The sequence below is a fragment of the Giraffa tippelskirchi genome, chromosome 2 (genome assembly GCF_054371585.1).
Source record: "Giraffa tippelskirchi isolate mGirTip1 chromosome 2, T2T-mGirTip1v1.2.pri, whole genome shotgun sequence".
NCBI lineage: Eukaryota > Metazoa > Chordata > Mammalia > Artiodactyla > Giraffidae > Giraffa > Giraffa tippelskirchi.
In genome coordinates, this window is record NC_137276.1 from 164,942,404 (window position 1) to 164,966,311 (window position 23,908).

Sequence of the window (23,908 nt, forward strand, 5' to 3'; positions counted from 1 at the left end):
TATATCATAGGAAATATTCATAAAATATTTTAAAATATACTGCCAAACTTTTAATCTACTCCAGCACAAATGATTATAACAATTAAAAGAAGTTGTTTTTAAAAGGAATTGTTTTCTTTTAATTTCTTTTAACAATTAAAAAAAACTCTTAGCCAAGTGTTTTTTGGATAAGAATACAAAAAACAGATTAACAACAACAAACAAGTCTCCACAGAAATCATTGCAGAGTTAATGAAAATGTAATGGCAGAAAAAAACTGCCATTTTAATGTCAAAGGAGCACTCGCATGCATGAGAAAATTTGTTCTAAATATAAACTGACACTGTAAGCATGGTGTCGTTAAGCCTGTGACCCTAACATTTTGAGATTGTGTTGTTTTAGCCCTGAAGAAAATATTTTATTCCCCTTACAAGCATTCCTCATCTTTCACATCTGTTGTGCTATGAGTCAGTTTCCAAGTAATGTTTCAAACTAATCACATTTTTTATAACATAGTAAGATATTGTATTAGTTAAAAAAAAAAAGAGTTGGCTAACTCCGTTATAAGGTCTATCACATTAACCTTAGGCTCTTCACAAAACAGTTTACTTATAGAGATGAAAAACCTGGAGTCTGGTAGTGATGGAATGTGTCCAGAATCATAGAAATTAAGGCATAGTCAGATTTAGACCCTCATTCTTTGGCATACTCTCCCCAAGGGCAGTTCCTCTTACCAGTTCATGAGACAGAAAGTATCTGATAGCTTCTCCCACTCTAAGAAAGAAAATACCTCAAGAAATGAGGAGAAGCATTAATATCTTAATCATGTGTTAAATGAGAAGGTGGTATTGATAGGTTTTTTTAAATTATTTAAGTGCTGGTTATATATTCATAGATTTGCCTTTTTAAAATTAAATTACCATTGACACCCTCAACAGAAGGTAAATTAAATCAGAGAATGGAACTTCTGACAATTTATTTTGCTCCTGTGAGCAGCTCTATTTTTATTTTAAAGTAGGAGGAAAATGTGTTTAATTATTAGATAAATGAGATTTTAGAGTTCTTTGAATTTCAGTTATCCTCGCTAGTCTTATTTTCCTGTTCACTAATTACATATTTCTTGGACCTTAAATTCCATAATGAATGTTAACTCATGTTAACTATATTCCTAGAAATAAAAGATCCTGAATCCAGTTTGTAAGGCCAACTGTTTTTAGAAAAGAACATGATATCCTTTCCAACTTAGAATTAATCAAGTTATTATCAAATACTTGAATAACAAAATATGTTATATATACGTCTCTGACAGCTCCCATTGTATATAAATATATACAAAACCATGTTTCTTTTCATATGGCTCAATTTCCCTGTGTGAAAACTACTAAGAACAATGCAAAAAATAGTTGCTGTTGCTTTATGTAAAGTAGACTGTTTAGAACTCAATCTATTTGTCTGTCCTAAAAATTTGACTATATGAAAATATAATTTTTGCCCTTTTTTGTGAACATTAAGAACACAGTACTTCATGAGCATTTATTAAGAGAGAGATAACCTGAGTTCAAACTAGCAGTACATATCCAGTTCAGTGTTTATTTTGATGGTGAACTAGGTAATGAGCTTAGTAATGTAATTAGCTCAAGTCTCTTCAATGTCTGTTAATCATCTGTGATAGATTGATTATTCATTAATGTAATTCCCTTTTTTTCCCTGTAACTCTCTTATATATGTTTTTTAAAGTCATCTTTTAATATACTATCATTTAATATGGAACAAGCCCCACTAGAATATTGTTTGAAAACTGCCATTTCTAACTTTTGTAGCTTTGCCTTAAATATTTCAGAATTTGGCAAGCAAAATTATTATGATGACATTAGTTTATATCATAAAATAACTTTTTTCTGTCTTAATATGCATAGAATAAAATGAACTCCCCCCATGTCATTTGAGATTAAGGTCTATGTTATGTTAGATAGTTAGTTATTCTAAAAGCTACTTTAAAAGTTATTAGTACTAGCTAAAGATCAGATCTTATGATGATACAGTTTGCTGCTGCTTCTAAGTTGCTTCAGTCGTGTCCGACTCTGTGCGACCCCATAGACGGCAGCCCACCAGGCTCCCCCGTCCCTGGGATTCTCCAGGAAAGAACACTGGAGTGGGGTGCCATTGCCTTCTCCAGTCTAGCATGGACTTAAATTCTGACTTGAAGTTTTATTTTATTTTTAGGAGCATTAGAGGGAATTTTATCCCTTTGAACCTCAAAGGGATAATAAGGTCATAATGAAAGTAACCTTGATTAACTGTTACCATGAATTGTTGTCAAATGTAATTGTAAATGAAGCCGATTTCATCCAAAGTGAAAAGAAAATTAAGCAAAATTATGATGTTCCTTTACCAGGCAGAAGAAAATCCTAATATGGACTTTTCATAGCTGTCTTTTTTTTGTTGTTTTTTAAACATATTATCCACCTTCATGTTTTCACATTCAGGTATCCTCAGTCTACTGGAGCATGGAGAAGAGTATACATTTTCTCTGCCTTGTGCATATGCCCGGTCAATTTTAACTGTTCCCTGGGTAGAACTGGGTGGCAAAGTGAATGTCAACTGTGCAAAAACTGGGTACTCAGCCAGCATCACTTTTCATACGAAGCCGTTTTATGGTGGCAAACTGCACCGGTAAGAATATTTTAGTGATATGTGGCTCTTATGCTATCAATTTAATCTTGTATTATAACTCATTCATTTTCTGCTTTGTTTTTTGTGAAATGAGGTTGGATTTCTATTCATGTTTATTTTTTTTTTAATATATTTCATCTTTGAAGGAATTCTGGAAATTATGATCTGATTTTAAAAATAGTGACAGATCTATCTGCTCTAATAAACTAGAACTCGTAACAAATGGTATGTTGTTTCTGGTCCAATTTCTGCTTTTAAAGTGATTCAGACTTGGACCGAGACTTTGGTAGAGGTAATATTGCTACAAATTAGGAAGAAAATATATCTACTAATCTATAAAGAATAATTCAAGAAGCACAATGATGGAAGTCAATATCTTCAGGCACCAATACTGAATAATAGCTTTGTTCTGATTCCATCTAAGAATGGGCCAGTTACTATACTCCTTTAATGGCTTGTTGGTCTCTTTAGCACGTGTCCAGATCACCCAACTGCATGAAGACAAGTTTTCTAACAGGATCCTCAAAAGAATACTCTTTGTTTTAGCTTTTGATGTCTATTCTGATTATTCTGAAGTAGGGATAGTTTTCTATACAGTTTGTATTGAAGAATAACATATAAAAGTATATAAAGTTGATTTTGGGCCATTTCAAATAGTGTTTCTAGAACATTGGTGAATGCATGAATTTATGTTTGATAGATACCTAGGGGTGGAATTGTTGGGTCATAGGGAATGAAAATTTGACTTTATTATTGCAAAAAGTTTTCTTACATGGTTATACCAGAATGCACTAGCTTCGGTCATGTATGAAACTTTCAGTGTGTATAGCTATTTTACTTCTTTACCAGACAGCTAATACTGAACAGTCTTAGAAGTGGAAAGATTTATTGACTCCCAGGCATTGAATAGGCCTTAAAAAAATACAAATTTCAAAATACTGAAGCACAGAATTAAAAAAAAAAAAAAATCACTCAAACAGAACCACTGGAGATTATCAAAATAGTTGTTCTTTATCCTCAGAGAAGGTATTATGGTTCACATTTTGTGGATGATTTCCTGCCTTTGCTGTATGTTTACTGGTGAGCTTTCCCATTCATAACTTCCCTGGTGGCTCAGCTGGTGAAGAATCCACCTGCAATGTGGGAGACCTGGGTTTGATCCCTGGGTTGGGAAGATCCCCTGGAGAAGGGAATGGCTACCCACTCCAGTATTCTGGCCTGGAGAATCCTGTGGACTGCATAGTCCATGGGGTTGCAAAGAGTTGAACACAACTGAGCGACTTTTACTTTTACTTTTACTTTCCCATTCATAGTTTTTTTTTTGTTTCTAGTTGTAGCCTTTTCTTTTCTGCCTAGAGAAGTTCCTTCAGCAATGATTGTAAAGCTGATTTGGTGGTGCTGAATTCTCTTAGCCTTTGCTTTTCTGTAAAGCTCTGAACAAGAGCCCTGCTAGGTAGAGTTTTCTTGGCTGTAGGTTTTTCCTTCTCATCACTTTAGTATATTGTGCCTGCAGAGGTACAATATATCCTAGATTGCAGAGCTTCTATTGGAAAAAATTAGCTGATAACCATATTGAGATTCCCTTGAATGTTATTTGTTGCTTTTCTCTTGTTGCTTTTCATATTTTCTCTTTGTCTTTAATTTTTGTCAGTTTGATTAATATGTATCTCAGTGTGTTCCTCGTTGGGTTTATCCTGTATGGGACTCTCTGTGTTTCGTGGACTTGAGTCGTTATTTCCTTTCTCATATTAGGAAAGTTTTCTGTAATCTCTTCAAGTATTTTCTCAGGCCTTTTCACTCTCTTCTCCTTCTGTGCTGTGCTGTGTTTAGTCACTGTCATATCCGACTCTTTGTGACCCTACCAGGCTCCTCTGCCCCTGGGGATTCTCCAGGCAAGAATACTGGAGTGGATTGCCATGCCCTCCTCCAGGGGATCTTCCCAACCCAGGGACCGCACCCAGGTCTCCTGTATTGCAGGTGGATTCTTTACTGTCTGAACCACCAGGGAAGCCCTATTCTCCTCTGGGACGCCCTATTCTCCTCTGGGACCCTTCTCCTTCTGGGACCCCTATTATGCAAATGTTGGTACATGTAATGTTGTCCTAGAGGTTTCTTAAACTGTCTTCATTTCTTTTCATTATTTTATCTTTATTCTGTTCTGCAGCAGTGATTTCCACTACTCTGTCTTCCAGCTCACTTATCTGTGCTTCTGCCTCATTTATTCTGCTATTGATGCCTTCTAGTGTATTTTTCATTTCAGTTATTATGTTGTTCAACTCTGTTTGTCCTTTATATCTCCCAGCTCTTTGTTAAACATTTCTTCTATCTTCTTAGTCTGTGCCGCTCTTCTTTTTCTGAGGTCTTGGGTCATCTTTACTATCTTTACTTTGAATTCTTTTTTCAGTAAATTGCCTGTCTCCACTTCACTTAGTTATTCTTCTGGAGTTTTTTTGTTTGTGTTTCTTTGGATACTTGGAGACTTTTTGGTATGATAGTGATTCTGACAAGGGTGAGGTAATATCTTACTGTTTTTTGATTTGCATTTCTCTAATGGTTAGCAGTATTGGGCATCTTTTCATGTTCATGTTAGCCATCTGTATGCCATCTTTGGAAAACTGTCTATTTAGGTCTTTTGCCCATTTTTTGATTGGGTTGTTTGGGTTTTTTTTGATACTGAGTTGTATGAGGTATTTGTGTATTTTGGATGTTAACCCCCCCCCTTTTAATTGGAGGTTAATTGCTATACAATGTTGTGGTGCCAACCCCTTATTGATCAAATCATTTTCAAATATTTTCTCACATTCCATAGTTTTTCTTTTCATTTTGTTGATTGTTTTGTTTGCTGTGCAAAAGCTTTTAAATTTAATTAGTTCCCATTTATTTATTTTTGCTTTTGTTTCTTGTACTAATCCAAGAAAATATTGCTACAAGTTATGTTAAAAGTGTTTCTCCTATGTTCTTCTCTAGAAGTTTTATGGCTTTAGGTCTTTAAATCATTTTGAGTTTATTTTTGTATATAGTGTGAGGGAAATATAGAAAGTGTGAGTTTCTTTCTTCTTAAAGATACAGTCTTGTCCACCCTGTCAAATTATAGCTTTTCCCAATGATGTTTTGATCTGCTACTGGTTAACTTCTCTATGAGCCCTTGGATTTGATATTTTTGGAGCTTTGTACAGTTGATACTCCCTTTTTTCCTCTAGGATAACCTTTCAGAAGTTTGAAAACAGCTGTTGTGCGCTCTCTTCATGTTTAATAAATTGAGAGTTACAAATAATGACTGTGGACTTCTTTGGAAATCATTATTATTTATCATAAGGCTTCTCTGCTCTGTGAACTGTTAACGCTCAGCAATACCCGCTCTTCTGATGAAGTCCATAATCATGTCCTTCTACTTCCTGTGTCTGCATTTTTAAAAACTCAGCTGTTGTCTGCCTCACTCAGTATTCCCTGCTAGGAGCAGGCAGTAAACAACCAAAGCAGAGATGTGCTGATGAGCCTGTGCCCACCAATGGCTGAATCTCCAATGGCAGCCCCAGAGAGCAAATCTGCGGGATTGGGATTCATGTTGGCTAGTGGGAGGAAAGGTGGCCAATTTTATAGTTCCTTTTTTCTCTGTATGTAAATTTCATAGCCCTTCTACACAAAAATAGTTTCATTTATTTAACTACTTTGTAGCCACAATTTTGTTGATACAGAATCTATTTTAAAAGTTAGAGGGACTTTAAAAGATAGGGCACATTCAGCCTTCCTTTTATGATTTAACATTCCTATCATATTATCTTGAGTGATATTTTTGTTGACAAATTCAATATGTATTCTGAAGGCAGTGGGAGCCAATGAAACTTTCAAACATTTAATGATATATTTTATTTATTTTACTTATTTTTATCTTTTCTTTGTAATCATTTCAAAGCCACAGAAGAGTTATAAAAATTCTCGTGTCCCCTTTGCCTAGATTTCCAGTTGATAACATTTTGTTACAACAGCCTTATCAAAATCTCTCTATATTTATACACACATACTTTATTGTCATTGTTGTTTTATTGTTATTATTATTCCTGAAACATTTGAGAGTTAAAAACATCATGATACTTTACCCCAAGTATTTTAGCCAGAATTTTCCAAGAATAGGAAAATGCTCTTACATAATTACTCGGTCCATGATATTCTCCAGGCAAGAGTACTGAACTGTGTAGCCATTCCCTTCTCCAGGGGATCTTCACAACCCAGGGATTGAACCTGGGTGTCCTGCATCACAGGCAGATTCTTTACTGTCTAACCACCAGGGAAACCAACATAATAACAAATGTTGTCAAATTCAGGAAATATAAATTGATACAATACCATTATCTAATGTATAATCCATATTAAATTTTTGTAAATTGGCCTGATAATTAGCGATGTATTCTCTTCTGACCCAGGATCATGCATTACATTTTCTTGTTATATCCTTTTAGTCTCATTTAATTGACAATATTTCTTCAGCCTTCCTTTGTCATTTATGACATTGACATTTTTGAAGAATACAGGCTGGTTTTATAGAATGCATCTCTTTAATTTGGGTTTGTTTTTTGTTTTGGGTTCAGATTATACATTTTTGATAAGAATACAATATGAGCAATGTTGTATCTGGAAGTGATATGTTTCCCATCAATAAAGATCAATTTGGTGGCAGATAAAGATTAGATTAGGGGTGTGTGTGGGGGGCATTAGAAGTTGGGAGACCAGTTAGGCATTCAGAATGGACAGACTTCAATGAGTAACTGACTGGTATAGGGGAAGCCAGTATATCTAAGATAACTTTGAATGATGACCTAGTTATCCATTGCTTGTATTAAACCTCTCTAAAATTTAGTGCTTAAACAGCAATTTATTATTATCTTTATAGTTCTGTGGGTTGGCTATGCTCAGTTAGGTGATTCTAACATGGCATCTTTCATGTGGTTGTAGTTGGGCCTTGACTGTGGCTTCAGTTACCTATGGGCTTGAGCCAGCTGAATATCAAAAGCAGCTCAGTAACATGGGAGGCAAGAGAGCTGGCTGTTGACCAGGGCCTCAGCTGGGGCTGTAAACCAAGGGGGACTGCATGTGGCCTCTCCACATTACTGGAGCTTCTCTTATCTTGACATCTGGGTTCCTAAGAGGGAGGGAGTATCCCAAACCAAGAATTTCAAAAGCCGTACTGGCTTTTGATACCTGGTGTTCATACTTTGACTTTTTTAAGACTTCTAATAATTTTAGATAGATGTCCTTGCTTTGTTAATGATCAGTCATTATATTTGCTATCTTATTTCTTTTAATTTTTTACTTAAGTTGGCTTCTGTTCTCCTTTCTTGCCTTTTAGCCTGTCCGCAAGGCCACAAGCACTGGGTCTTTTTGTTACCTGGAGGTGTACTTTTGGTTGACTCTAGAGTTTCCTCATTTTTTCCACTGTGATTTCCCTTAAAATCAATGATTTCACTTAATTTCTCATTTAGAAGATTAATATTAGAAACAGACTTCTCTATTTTGATATCTTTTCTTCTTTGATTTTACAGAATATTTTAACTTAGGCTCTCTTTTGTGTCTTTATTAGCCATGCCTCCCTCCTCAGACATAGCCTGGTTTTTTACTGCTATCTGCAATCAAGCGGACACATTATCTGCTGTCTGCATTTGGTATAAATATATTAAATTCCACTTGCCTTTCCTTACTCCCTCATTTTCCACAGCTATCTCTGATGGAGCCAAGCAGGCCTAGTTAACTGTTCCTCATGCCCTTTTCCATATCCTGATCCCATTTTCCACTTTTAAATATATGTAGTGGTATAATGTCATTAAGATTGTGTCAGCTAACTGCTAAGTGGTACACTGAAGATATAGAAAACAAAAAAAAACAACACCTGCCTTCAAGAAGCTTTTGTTTTTAAGTTGCTAAGTTGTGTCTGACTCTTTGTGATCCCATGAACTGTAGCACACCAGGCTTTCCTGTCCTTCTCTATCTCCCAGGGTTTCCTCAAACTTGTATCCATTGAGTTGGTGATGCCATCTAACCATCTCATGTTGACCCTTCTCCTCCTGCCCTCAGTCTTTTCCAGCATGAGTCTTTTCCAACAAGTTGGCTCTTCACATCAGGTGGCCAAAGTATTGGAACTTCAGCTTCAGCATCAGTCCTTCCAGTGTATACTCAGGGTTGGTTTCTGTTAGGATTGACTTGTTTGATCTCCTTGCTGTCAAAGGGATTCTAAAGAGTCTTCTCCAGCCTCACAGTTTGAAAGCATCAATTCTTCGGTACTTAGCCTTCTTTATGGTCCAACTCTCACGTCCGTACATGACTACAGAAAAACTATAGCTTTGACTACATTTACACGGTCCATATGTGGACCTTTTTTGGCAAAGTGAGGTCTCTGCTTTTTAATACGCTGTCTAGGTTATCATAGCTTTTCTTCCAAGGAGCAAGTGTCTTTTAATTTCATGGCTGCAGTCACAGTCCACAGTGATTTTGGAGCCCAAGAAAGTAAAATCTGTCACTGTTTCCACTTTTCCTCATCTGTTTGCCATGAAGTTTTGGGACCATATGCCATGATCTTAGTTGTTTGAATGTTGAGTTTTAAGCCAGTTTTTTCACTTCACTCTTTCACCCTCATCAAGAGGCTCTTTAGTTCTTCTTTGCTTTCTGCCATTAGAATGGTATCATCTGCATATCTAAGATTGTTGATATTTCTCTCAGCCATCTTGATTCCAGCTTGTGAGTCATCCAGCCTGGGATTTTGCATGATGTACTCTGCATATAAGTTACATAAGCAAGGTAACAGTATACAACCTTGACATACTCCTTTCCCAATTGGGAACCAGTTTGTTGTTCCATGTCCGGTTCTAACTGTTGCTTCTTGTCCTGCATAGAAGTTTCTCAGGAGACAGGTAAGGTAGTCTGGTATTTGAATCGCTTTTAGAATTTTTCACAGTTTGTTGTAATCTACGCTGTCAGAGGCTTTAGTGTAGTCAAATGAAGCAGATGGTTTTTTTTTAATTCCCTTGCTTTCTCTATGATCTAAAGGATGTTGGTAATTTAATCTCTGGTCCCGCTGCCTTTTCTAAATCCAGCTTGTACATCTGGAAGTTCTCTGTTTACGTACTGTTGAAGCCTACCTTGAAGAATTTTGAGCATTACCTTGCTGGCATGTGAAATGAGTGCAGTTGTATTGTAGTTTGAACATTCTTTGGCATTGCCCTTCTTTGGGATTGGAATGAAAATTGACCGTTTCCAGTCCTGTGGCCAGCAAATTTGGAAAACTCACAGTGGCACTCAATATGTCAAGAAGCTTAGACATTCTAGTATTAGAATTCAGGACCCTATCTTTGGAAAGCATTTGTAAGGCTTTTAGGAAAATCTCATATATAACAGACAGTTAAAAAAAAGTCTGTTATTATAATAAACATGGAGTTGGAAAAGGGTGAGTATTCTCATGTAGTGGCATTGAGTAATGTGATAGGACAGTGTATCCTGTAGTTGTTCTGCATAAAATATAATTATCTTTCATGTGGTGTTTCTTATATACATATCAATAAAACCCAAAGCTGAAGTCTTAACTTGCAGTCTTTAAATAAAAGCTTCCCGTTTGAAGCCAAGTTAATATATCCAGTGATTTTCTAGTGTTCTATGGGCTTCCCAGTCGGTGCTAGTGGTAAAGAACCCACCTGCCAATGTAGAAGACATAAGAGACAGGTTTAATCCCTGGGTTGGGAAGATCCCTTAGAGGAGGTCATGGCAACCCACTCCAGTATTCTTGCTTGGAGAATCCCCTGGACAGAGGAGCCTGACAGGCTGACATCCATAGAGCTGCACAGAGTAGGGCACAACTGAAGCAACTTAGCACTCATGTATGCATGACCTATCTCTAGCATGTGCAGTTTTTGTTCCCTGCCCCATTTCTTGTCATGATGATCTTGCTATGTAACTGCAGTAAGCAGTAAAGACTCCGTGTAACCCAGCATGCTTAAATAGGGACCTAGGGCTTGTTACTTTTTAAGTGGAAAGGCTTGTGACAAGATAATGATAACTTGAGAGATTGTGGCAATAAAAGAAAGATCAAGTGAGAAATGGATTATTATCCCTAAGTTTGCAGAATATAGTTTTGGGTGTGTCTGATTGTAAGATGGAAGAGTTAAGTGTTTAGTGCCATTTCTTTATATCCCGTTTGGTTAGATACACATTTTCAAGGAAGGAAACAATGTTGGCAGGTAGGATCAGAGAGGAAACATGGATGTCACAAAAATCAGGGAAAACCTCTTAGCAGCATAGTTATTTAAGTTCATATGTTTTGAATTATAACCCAGAGTTCCCACTTCTGCTGTAATCTAGCAGACTTGGTGTTCTTTGTGTCTAATTAGCTACAATTATGCCTAACTTTTTATTTTTTTCTAACTTTCGATTTTTGATGTTTGGTCTGCTCTTAGATTCCAAACCGTAGTACACCTTCATCTCTAAGATCTGGTTCATTTGCTTATTGGCTCCTGTGCTGTTGTTGATGTTGTTGACGTTTAGTCACTGAGTTGTGTCTCATCCTTGTGCCCCGCCATGAACCCCTTGGAGCCTGCCAGGCTCCTCTCCATGAGATTTCCCTGGTGACAATGCTGGAGTGGGTTGTCATTTCCTTCTCCAGGGGATCTTCCTGACCCAGAGATCGACCCAGTGTCTTCTGCACTGCAAGCAGGTACTTTACCACTGAGCCACCAGGAAGCCCATTGGCTCCTATACCTCTGCCTTGAGTTTTGAATTTGTAGGCCATTCACTTCTCCTGATTAAAAGCTATGGATTCCCTAAATTCAATCATATCCTTCTGGTTCGCAGGCCCTTGACTTACATCTGACAAATGCTACTTCGGGTTCCTGAGCTGTCACCTGAACATGGGCTTGGGTCCTTTGGATTCCCTTTTGAATCCAGATAAACCATAATCCCTGGTACCCTGACCAGACCCTAATATTTGCCTGCTATTCTTTGAGTTCTCAATCTTTGTCTAATCTTACCCTGTTGTTTGTGTCCAACAGTGAACATAGAGTACTTCATTAAAAATAATTAGACCTGTTTTCTATTCCAACCTTCATTTGAGCTGCATCCTATCTGTCTGTTGATAAACCAGCAGATAACCCTTCATTAAATTTTCAACAGTAGTGCTTGAGCACTCTCAGAGTTGTGTGTTGCTGGCAATAATTTTTGTATGCCAGTGCTCTTTTTAAGATAATTATAAAAATTTTAATATATCTTATTTTTTCTATCTCTTATTATCTGCTTTCTGTATTTAACTTAAAATTAAGCTTATGTGATTTTATACAGAATTTGTGTATCCAAAATTTCAAATTTTCTAATCTTTTTTTTATTATTATTTATTTATTTATTTTTGGATGCACTGGGTTTTCATTGCTTTGTGTGGGTTTTTTCCTAGTTGCAACAAGTTGGGGCTACTCTTCATTGTGGCGCATGATCTTCTCATTTCAGTGGCTTCTCTTGTTGCAGAGCACAGGCTCTAGGGCCCATAGGTTTTAGTAGTTGTGGTGCACAAGGTTAGTCGCTCTGTGACATGTGGAATCTTCCTGGACCAGAGATTGAAGCCATGTCTCCTGCATCGGCAGTCGGATTTTTATCCACTGCACTACCAGGGAAATCTAGGGACTTTAATTTTTAAATAAATAGGACTAGTTCTTTTTTGAAAAATGTTGAATAAGCTATAGTGTTGTAACATTTTTTTTTAACCCTGCCCCTAGTGTTTTAACATTTTTGACTGTAATAAAAAAAGAATGTTAATATTTTTCATATTCCTACTTAGTTTTAATGTTATAATAGTTTGTAGCAGAAATTAAAATATCATACTTTGTGATCATTTATGGTAAGTCTCTAGTTTGATTCTCAGTATTCTTTCTGAAATTAAATTAATATTATTTGAGAAAATTATCTTGGAAACGATCATGGATTTACAAAGACTCTGATTTTGGCACTGACAAATTGAAACGGATTGTGTAACTTTTAAACAGAATTCACAAAGTACATTCTTGGGGTTTTAAAATCCCTAAGAAACAAGCACAATATTACTTATTAAAGCTTTTTTTTTTTTATCTGCCTGCTTCTAGGGTTACAGGTGAAGTAAAGCACAACATCACCAACACTGTTGTATGCAGAGTACAAGGGGAATGGAATAGCGTTCTTGAGTTTGCTTACAGCAGTGGAGAGACAAAATACGTGGACTTGACTAAGTTGACAGTAACGAAGAAAAGAGTAAGACCTTTGGAGAAGCAGGATCCATTTGAATCCAGGTATGTCATCCTTGCATCCATCAGGAAAGAGTCAGAAAGTCTAGATCTTAATTTAAGCCTTTTCACTAATTTCTAACCCTTGGCAAGTCACTTCACCACTTTAGATAAGCTTCCTCATCTGTAAATTGAAAGTGTTGGCCTGATCTCATGGTTGTAAACATTGTACCAGCTATGACATTATGTGTACATAGTCACATTTTAGTAAAAATAAAACATTTGTAAACTGGACAAAAATACTAACTTTTAGCAGTTAAAGGATCACTATCTTTGTCATACAAACTCTTACAAATTATTAATAAAAAGATGGGTACCCTAATAGGAAAATGGGCAAAGACATAAAGAGGTGGTTCACAAAAATAGAAGAAAACAATACCCACTAAGAAAATGAAAAATCGTTCATTATAATTAGAATTCAAAGAAATACAAATTAACAGTAAGACAAAAATTTTTTTAAATGGTATCTCTTTTGGGAAAAAGTGAATAGACATTTTCATATTGTTGGTTAGAGAGGTAAACTGATACAACCTTCCTAGAAGGTAATTTGGAAATATATATCATAGGCCTTTTAAAGTAAATGAAATGGGGGACTTCCCTGGTGGCCTAGTGACTCCATGCTCCAAATGCAGGGGCCTGGGTTCAGTCCCCAATCAGGGAACTAGATCCCACATGCCACAACAAAGATCAAAGATCCAATGTGCCGCAATGAAGACCTGTCACACCAACTAAATAAATAAATAAAAATAAGTATTAAGAAAAAAAGAAAAAGATAAATGAAATGGGCCTTCCCTGGTTGCTCAGTGGCAAAGAATCCTCCTGCCAGTGCAGGAGATAATGGATTCAGTCCCTGGTCTTGGAAGATCTCACATGCTGCAGAGCAACTAAGCCTATAGGCCACAACTATTGAGTCTGTGCTGTAGAGCCCAGGAGCCACAAATACTGAAGCCCATGTGTTCTAGAGCCCATACTCCACAACAAGAGAAGCCACAGCAATGAGAAGCCTGAGCACCACAACTAGAGAGTAGCGCTCGCTTGCCACACCTAGAGAAAAGCCCATGCGGCGATTAAATAATTTTTTTAAAAAGTTAACGAAGTGGCGCTATGTGTGTTACTAAGGTAGTCTCCAGAATGTATTGGCAGTAGTTGCTTCCAGAGAGGAATACTGGGGTCTAGGCTTTCCAGGTGGTGCAATGGTAAAGAATCTGCCTGCCAGTGAAGGAGACACAAGAGATGTGGGTTTGATCCTTGGGTCAGGAAGATTCCCTGGAGGAGGAAATGGCAACCCAATCCAGTATTCTTGCCTGGAAAATTCCATGGACAAAGGAGCCAGGTGGGCGCAGTCCCTGGGGTCACAAAGAATCAGACACAACTGAGCCACTTATTCACCTCTCTGATGAGAAACAGACTTACTCTTCACAGAATGCCCTTTTGTACTGTTTAAATTTTATATCACATGTAGATATTACTGTATCAAATATAAGGAAGCATTAACCATCTTAAGATCACATAAATGGAACCAAGCCATTTATAAGCAGATGTATAAAGGGATTTAGTACCCGTTACACAAAAACTCAGGTTGGTTCAAAACATAAAACAGTAGTGATTGAAAAAAAAATTCTTATTTAGGATTTATTTAGGAGCATGCATCAAGGTTTGGTTTGTGGACCCCTGGGGCCCTTGATATTTGTACCAGGGGTTTGCAAGTTGAGAAAGCTTTCTTAATAATGCTAAAATATTATTTGCCTTTTTCACTCTGTTGGCACTTGCATTAGTGGTACAAAAGCAGTGGTGGGTAGCACTGCTGGGCCTTAGCACTGTTCAGGGAAGTGGCATCAAACTGTAAAAGTAATCGTGGTATTCCTTACTGCCCTGTAGTTTTTCTTTTCTACGTTGCAATTTTTTCAAAGCCATTTTCTTTTTAAAATGTCCTTGAAAAGCAGTATAGATTATTAGTTTTGTTAGATCTGGAACATTGATTACCTGTCTTTTTAAAAAATATTCTGCATGACACATTTGGAGTACACATAAAGCACTTGTGCTAGATTATAAAGTATACTGATTATCTGAAGGAAGAGAACTTGTGCAACTAATGGAGTTATAAGCAAATTACCCTTTCTTGAAGCACCATTTTTACTTAGATGATTGACAGACAAACTAAGACTATTATAATTTTAATATTGGGCAGATATTTTTCTTGTAAATGAATGTTGTGAACATGGCACCTAAAGGAAAACAATTGGCAATATTTTTTTTTGCTAATAATAAAATTTAAATGAAAACAACCTAACCACCCATTGACAGATAAATGGATAAGCAAGTTGTGATATGTATTTATAATGGAATATTATTCAGTCCTAAAAAGGAAAGGAATCCCACCATTTGTGATAACATGGATGGACCTTGAGGGCATTATATGAAGTGTCAGAGAAAGAGCAAATACTCTGTGGTCTCACTTACACAATTGGTAGTATTTTTTTTGTATTGTTTAATAATACTCCCAGTATTTTTATAAATTGGGAGTATTATTCAACCATAAAAAGAATGAAATCTTGCCATTTGAGACAACATGAGTGGATCTTGAGAACATGCCAAGTGAAATGTCAGATATGTAAAGACAAATACTGTATGATATTACTTATATGTGGAATCTTTAAAAAAAAAATAGCTCACAGATACAGAAAACAGGGATTGGCATTATTGCCAAAATGCCAGAGGTGGGCACCTGGGCAGTGAGTGAAATGAATGAAGTAGGGCAAAAGGTACAAATTTCCAGTTTTAAAATAAATGTCATGAGGACATAATGTACAGCATAGTGGCTATAGTTAATAATACTGTATTGGATAATTGGAAGTTGCTAAGAAAGTAGTTCTTAAAAGTCTTCATCACAAGAAGAAAATGTCTTTGGTAATTATATATGGTGATGGAGGTTGACTAGATTTATTGTGGTGAACATTTCATAGTAATACAAATACTAAATTACTATGTTTTATACCTGAAACTAACACAATGTTATATGTCAACTATATATTTCAACAAAACTTTCCTTTTTAATTCATAAAAAGGAATCCAGATTGTGGTTACCAGAAATGTGGGGTAGGGAGTGAAGGAATTGGATGAAAGTAGTCAAAACATACAAACCTCCAGTTATAAGATAAATAAGTACTGGGGATGTAACATACCTCATGATGATTGTAGTTAACTCTGCTGTTTGGTATATTTGAAATTGGTTGAGAGAATAGATCCTAAGAGTTCTCATCTCAAGGAAGAAAAAAAATTTTTTTCTATTTCTCTGATTTTGTTTCTATATGAGAGGATGAATCTTAACTTATTGTGGTAATCATTTCACAATATATGTAAATCACATCATTATGCTATACTCCTGAAACTTATACAGAGCTGTATGTCGATTGTATCTTAGTAAAACTTGAGGAAAAAATGAAGCTCTTAAAGACAAATATTATGGGGAGGGAGGTGGGAGGGGGGTTCTGGAAGGGGAAAACATGTACATCCATGGTGGATTCATGTCAATGTATGGCAAAACAAATACAATATTGTAAAGTTAAAAAATAGATAAATAAACTAATTAAAAAAAAATAAAGACAAATATCAAAATTTTAGAAAACTTTCATCTGTCACAATGAATTGAAAGTGTCCCTAGTTTTCTGATGAAATTGGTGATGACACCAATGAAGGTGATTTTTAAAAATATGACATAATAAAATATGTCAATATCTGGAAGATAATTTTTTTCAGATGATCACTGCATGATATTACAAAATTATGCATGGATAAAAATTCCATTGAAGGTATAAATTAGACCAATGGATTTTCATGTATCAGAGTATGAAAAATTCATTGACATTTTTCAGTTTCCACATTGCAGCTAATCTTTTAAGAACTACCACTTTCTGAGTTTTAATATAATAACAAAGAATTGAGTTACTTGAAATAGCTATTAAAATACCCTTCCCTTTACTAACTATATATCTGTGTGAGACCATATTTTCTTTATATACCTTAACTAAAACAATACATATCACAATAGATTGAATGTAGAAGCAGATATAAGAATCTGGCTATTATTGAACCAGGTGTTTAAGTGATTCTCTTTGCTAAACTTGTATTATAGATTTTTTTGTCTGCATTCCTGGGGTTATTGGTCTTTTGTTTTCTTTGGGAGAAAATTTTTAACCACAAATTTAGTACCTAGGGCTATTGAGGTTATCTACTTATTCTTAAGCAAACTTTGGTAGTTTTTGTCTTTCAAAGAATTGGTTCAATTTTTCAAATTTATTGACGTGTATTTTATAATATTTGCCTATTTTTTGTTTGTAGGCTCTATAATGATGATGTCACACTCATTCCTTGTATTCATGATTCTTTTTCTGATCAGTGTGATTAAAGGTTCATTAATTTTACTCAAAGAACTAGTTTTTGGTTTCATTGATTTCTCTCTATATTTCTGTTTTCTTTTTCATTGATTTCTCCTCTTATTTCCTTTTTTCTGCTTATTTTGTGCATCATTTGCTCTAACTTTTTATAGTTTCTTAAAATAGAAGTTAGGTAAGGGTCATCAAACTTCTTTTGTTAAAGGCTCAGTTCAGTTCTGTTGCTCAGTCGTGTCCAACTCTTTGCGACCCCGTGGACTGCAGCATGCCAGGGTTCCCTGTCCATCCCCAACTCCTGGAGCTTGCTCAAACTCGGGTCCATCGAGTCGGTGACACCATCCAGCCATCACATCCTCTGTCGTCCCCTTCTCCTCCTACCTTCAGTCTTTCCCAACATCAGGCTCTTTTCCAATGAGTCAGTCCTTTGCATCAGGTGGCCAAAGTACTGCAGCTTCAACTTCAGCATTAGTCCTTCCAATGAATATTCAGGATTGATTTATTTTAGGATTGACTGGTTTGATCTCAGAATGAATATCTTAAGCTTGATGGACTAGTCTCTACCACAGCTCAGTTCAGCCATTGAAGCATGAAAATAGCCATAGACAAAAACAGACAGATGTTGCTATTATTAGAACAAAAGTCTACTTACAAAAATGAGCATTAGACCATAGTTTTACTCCTGGTTTGGCTCTGGGATAGCTCAAATGGTAAAGAATCTGCCTGCAGTGTGGGAGACCTGGGTTTGATCCCTGGGTTGGGAAGATCCCCGCGGAGAAGGGCATGGCAACCCACTCCAGTATTCTTGCCTGGAGAATCCCATGGACAGAGGACCCTGGCAGGCTACAGTCCATGGGGTCACAGAGAGATAGGACTGAAGCGACTTAGCATGCACACACCACTGTGAACATTCTTGTGCAAATCTTTTTGTGGACATGTTCTCATGTCTCTTGGGTAAAACACCTCAGAGTGGAATTGCTGGTTTGTGTGGGTTTTACGTCTAACTTTTCACATAACTGCCTAACTATTTTCCAAAATGGCTGTACCATTTTACATTTCTGCCAGGAACATATGAAGGTTCCAGTTCTCATCCTCATCAACATTTGTTATTGCCTATCTTATTTAATATACCCATTCGAGCTGGTCTGAAATAGTATCTGATTGTGATTTTAATTTGTATTTCCTTAATGGCTAATGATGTTGAACATGTCTTTATGTGCTGCTACTGCTGCTAAGTCACTTCAGTCGTGTCCGACTCTGTGACCCCATAGACGGTAGCCCACCAGGCTCCCCCATCCCTGGGATTCTCCAGGCAAGAACACTGGAGTGGGTTGCCATTTCCTTCTCCAATGCATGAAAGTGAAAAGTGAAGTCGCTCAGTAGTGTCCGACTCTTCGAGACCCCATGGACTGCAGCCCACCAGGCTCCTCCGTCCATGGGATTTTCCAGGCAAGAGTACTGGAGTGGGGTGCCAGTGCCTTCTCCGCTTTATGTGCTAGTTAGCCATTTGTATATTTTCTTTGTTGAAGTGTGTACTTATAAATTTTGCCCATTTTTTAAATTGAACTGATGGTCGTCTTATGGTGTTATAGGAGTTCTTTGTAAATTCTGGACACAATTTCTTTGTTGGGTATATGTTTCATAAATATTGTCTCCCCATCTATTGCTCGTCTTTTCATTTTCTTAATGGTGTTTTTTTCAGTAATAAGTTTTTATTTTGATGAGGTGAGACTATCAATGTTTTCTTTTATAGATTATGGTTCTGGTGTTGTAGCTAAGAAATCTTTGCCTAACCCAAAGTCTCAAAGATTTTCTCTTATATCTTCTTCTTAGTTTTGTTGTGACATGAGGGTCTAAGGTCACATTTTTGCACGTGGATACCCAGTTTTTTCAGCACCATTTGTTGAACAGACTATACTTGGCAGTTTTCTTTTGCTTGGAGTCTGTTGAGCTTCCCTTCCCTGTGCTGTGCCTGGAAATGCTCTCTAACTAGTCAGCTGGAGCACTCGCAGGGTTCCCCTCATTTGTTTGCCTGCTCTCAGGAATCACTGTCCTGTGCTGCCTTTTGTTCAATATCTGAAAATCATTGTTTCCATATATTTTTGTCTAGTTTCCTAGCTGACTAAAAGTGGGAGGGTAAGTCTGGTGCCCCTTATTTCATCATGTCCAGAAGCAGAAATGGTGCCTTCTGTTTCAGCTTTTTAAATATTTATTTCTATTTTTGCTTCTTATTTCCTAAGTTTCTTTAAAATAAAATCCTGGTTATATAACATGGGAAAAAATACATTATTTTTTAATTTAAAAAGAAACAGAAACAGCAGCATCTTGGACATTAACATCAGCAACATAGTATGTATTCTTATAACTCACGTGTGAAATTATAGACATGATTCAGGAAATGTAATTTATTAAGATTACTGTTAATTTTGAGGGTATCCATTCTGTTCTGATTTTTTTTGGGGGGGGAAGAATGTTTGTAAAGCATGTGGTTTTCTGATTTCAGGCGATTGTGGAAAAATGTGACAGACTCTCTGAGGGACTCTGAAATCGATAAAGCTACAGAGCATAAACGTACCTTGGAAGAACACCAGAGGACTGAAGAAAGGCATCGTACTGAAACAGGCACACCTTGGAAAACCAAATATTTTATTAAAGAGGTATGTGTCCTATATGCCTTCAGACTAAAACTCACTATCTACATAATGAGAACTTTAACTTAGTAGGCTTTTTTGACTTGTTAATAGTTACATATCTTTGTTTCTAAAAATAGTCCAGCTTAACCATAAGCTTTTTTGTGACCTTTTTACAATTTGTCAAAATAGAATAGTTTACCAGCAGTTCAGAAATAGATTTGGGGATTTAAATTTACCACAAAATACTAAGATTAATCTTTAATCTCAATAATGAATACACAATTAAAAGTTTGTTGCCATTGTACCACAACAGTGAAACTTTTTTCACTTCCAAAGATCACATTTTAAGGGATACATGAAAAACTTAATTGACTACACAGAGGATAGTGAAGTGTCTAGAATCTTTACAGTGCTTAAGGATAAAAGAATGAAATGGTGAGTATTTAGACTGAAAACAGAAAATTGGGGCCATTCATTATGGCTTTCTTCAAATATAAATAGGTTTTCACATCAAAGTTTTTTGTCAACTTGGATACTAGACTTGAGCTAGGCCTAGATCTAGGAAGCAGATATTGAGCTTAATGTAAAAAAGAATTGTTTATCAATAAAAATACCCAATAATAACAAGTGTACATTTTATAGTAATGTGTTCCCATCACTAAGCTCATATAAGAGACCAAAGCTTATATAGAAGAATTTAATTCACTGATTTTGCAGTTAAGACTAAATGATTTCTAAGGTTTTTTCTAAATTTAAAGGTTTTGTTTTATTTTGTTTATTACTTTCTGGTAGAACTCAGAGTAAGGTGAATAATGGACCAGAGCCAATGCCAAAAAAAGTTTTCTTGTCCATAGCCAAGTCTAAGGAAGTTCACTGAATTTCAATTGGTCTGTCGGAGAAAATCTGGAAAAATAATTTGAATGTGAATTTTGCATAGCTATTACTCTTAAAAGCACATAGTTTATTATAGTGATTTCATTGCTTTAATTTTTCTTATCTTTGGATATCTGATAAAAATAGCAACTGTTTTCATGGATAGGAATTGAAGGGAAAGTCCTTTCCATCTCTTTTTATATGAAAAGATAAAACCATTGTAATTACTCTGCAAAATTAAAGTTTGGTAACCTTGAATTTTTTTCACTTCAAGCTCACTAAGAAAGCAGATATACCAAACACAGGAAAAGTTTTCTAACAGAAGACTTCTATAAATAATTAAAAATGAACTCTAGTGGCTGAGAGCAAGAAACTGTAATGGTAAAAGATGCAACCAAATTTGAAAGACAGGCCTCCTGTATCTTGCAATTAACATGACATGGAAACATGCTATTTCTCATTCATTCTTAATTTGACAGATTATTATTACAAGCCTACCACTTAATCCCTTTATTATATTTTGTGATGTTGAATAGACAGATGTAGAAAGTGGTAGGAAGATACGGCAATTGTCCAGTAAAATAGTGATTTTCTTTCCACCTAAGTATTCTTAACTAGCTACCTGATGGAACAGTAGATTGGAGATGCTGACTCATGTTTGGGCCCCTTTAGGTGGTAAGATGTAAGATGACTTTCTAAATGGTGTGCCATGGCACAGTGGTACAAAATAGATACGTAAGATTTTATGACAAATATTGATTGCCTAAGCTCATGGAGAAGAAGAGAAGTGAAAGGCAAAGGAGAAAAGGAAAGATATACCCATCTGAATGCAGAGTTCCAAAGAATAGCAAGGAGAGCTAAGAAAGTCTTCCTCAGTGATCAATACAAAGAAAGAGAGGAAAACAATAGAATGGGAAAGACTAGAGATCTCTTCAAGCAAGTTAGAGACACCAAGGGAACATTTCATGCAAAGATGGGCACAGTAAAGGACAGAAATGGTATGGACCAAACAGAAGCAGAAGATATTAAGGAGAGGTGGCAAGAATACACAGAAGAACTGTACAAAAAAGATCTTCATGACCCAGATAATCACGATGGTGTGATCACTCACCTAGAGCCAGGCATCCTGGAATGCGGTCAAGTGGGCCTTAGGAAGCATCACTATGAACAAAGCTAGTAGAGGTGATGGAATTCCAGTTAAGCTCTTTCAAATCCTCAAAGATGATGCTGTGAAAGTGCTGCACTCAATATGCCAGCAAATTCGGAAAACTCAGCAGTGGCTACAGGACTGGAAAAGGTCAGTTTTCATTCCAATCCCAAAGAAAGGCAATGCCAAAGAATGTTCAAACGATCACACAATTGCACTCATCTCACACACTAGTAAAGTAATGCTCAGAATTCCCCAAGCCAGGCCTCAACAGTACATGAACTGGGAACTTCCAGATGTTCAAGCTGGTTTTAGAAAAGGCAGAGGAACCAGAGATCAAATTGGCAACATCCATTGGATCATCAAAAAAGCAAGAGAGTTCCAGAAAAACGTCTACTTCTGCTTTATTGACTATGCCAAAGCCTTTGACTATGTGAGTTACAACAAGCTGTGGAAAATTCTTAAAGACAGGAATGCCGACCACCTGACCTGCCTCCTGAGAAATCTGTATGCTGGTCAAGAAGCAACAGTTAAGAACTGGACATGGAACAACAAACTGGTTCCAAATAGGGAAAGGAGTATGTAAAGGCTGTATATTGTCACCCTGCTTATTTAACTTATATGCAGAGTACATCATGAGAAACGCTGGACTGGATGAAGCACAAGCTGGAATCAAGATTGCCGGGAGAAATACCAGTAACCACAGATACGCAGATGACACCACCCTTATGGCAGAAAGTGAAGAAGAACTAAAGAGCCTCTTGACGAAAGTGAAAGAGGAGAGGGAAAAAGTTGGCTTGAAGCTCAACGTTCAGAAAACTAAGATCATAGCATCTGGTCCCATCACTTCATGGGAAATAGATAGGGAAACAGTGACAGACTATTTTGGAGGGCTCCAAAATCACTGCAGATGGTAACTGAAGCCATGAAATTAAAAGATGCTTACTGCTTGGCAGAAAAGTTATGACCAACCTAGACAGCATATTGAAAAGCAGAGATGTTACTTTGCCAATAAAGGTCTGTCTATTCAATGCTATGGTATTTTCAGTAGTCATGTATGGATGTGAGAGTTGGACTATAAAGAATGCTGAGCGCCAAAGAATTGATGCTTTTAAACTGTGCTGTTGGAGAAGACTCTTGAGAGTCCCTTGCACAGCAAGGAGATCCAACCAGTCCATCCTAAAGGAAATCAGCCCTGAATATTCATTGGAAGGACTGGTGTTGAAGCTGAAACTCCAATACTTTGGCCACCTGATGCAAAGAGCTGACTCATTTGAAAAGACCCTGATGCTGGGAAAGATTGAAGGTGGGAGGAGAAGGGGACGACAGGATGAGATGGTTGGATGGCATCACCGACTCAATGGACATGAGTTTGGGTAAACTCTGAAAGTTCGTGATGGATAGGGAGATCTGGCGTGCTGCAGTCCACGGTGTTCCAAAGAGTCAGACACAACTGAGCGACTGAACTGAACTGAAGCTCATAGAACAGTCAAGTCACATCCTGTGTGTGACAGGACTGTGGCTTGTGCTGTGAAAAGCACTGCAGAGTATAAATGAGGCTGATGAGCTAGCTAAAGCTGGTACGCCAAGGTTCATAACAACTTTGGAGCTCTTGCCATCAGGTATAGCTCTTTGCTAAGAAAAATCATATTACTGAAACGTCTGTTTTGTATTCCTGTGGTCCTAAACAGAATGCTAGACACATAGTAGGTGTTTCATCCATACTGTTATGAGTAACAAAAGCTTTTTCATTTGTTTGGTACTTTTATTACTGCTGTCAGACCAATTACAGACCAGTTTGAAATTGGATTTAGATGGAGTATGGAATAGAGTCTCTTGGTATAGAACAAGGAGAGAGAGTAACCTGAGAAAGTATAGGTGAACTTAAGTGTTTCTAGAATCATTTGGTGATAACCACTCTCTTTTCCTAACCAT

The 23,908-nt window shown here is 36.7% G+C and overlaps 1 protein-coding gene across 3 annotated transcripts in view; it reads left to right on the top strand.

Annotated features, from left to right (window-relative positions):
- OSBPL11 (oxysterol binding protein like 11) overlaps positions 1–23,908 on the top strand; it is a 90,461-nt gene that overhangs the window by 61,816 nt on the left and 4,737 nt on the right. For all 3 annotated transcript variants that reach the window (XM_081571671.1, XM_081571670.1, XM_081571672.1), the window contains 3 exons: positions 2,466–2,652; positions 12,756–12,938; positions 19,824–19,977. In XM_081571671.1, coding sequence (XP_081427797.1) covers positions 2,466–2,652; positions 12,756–12,938; positions 19,824–19,977 — 524 coding nt within the window. The remainder of the gene's footprint in view (positions 1–2,465; positions 2,653–12,755; positions 12,939–19,823; positions 19,978–23,908) is intronic.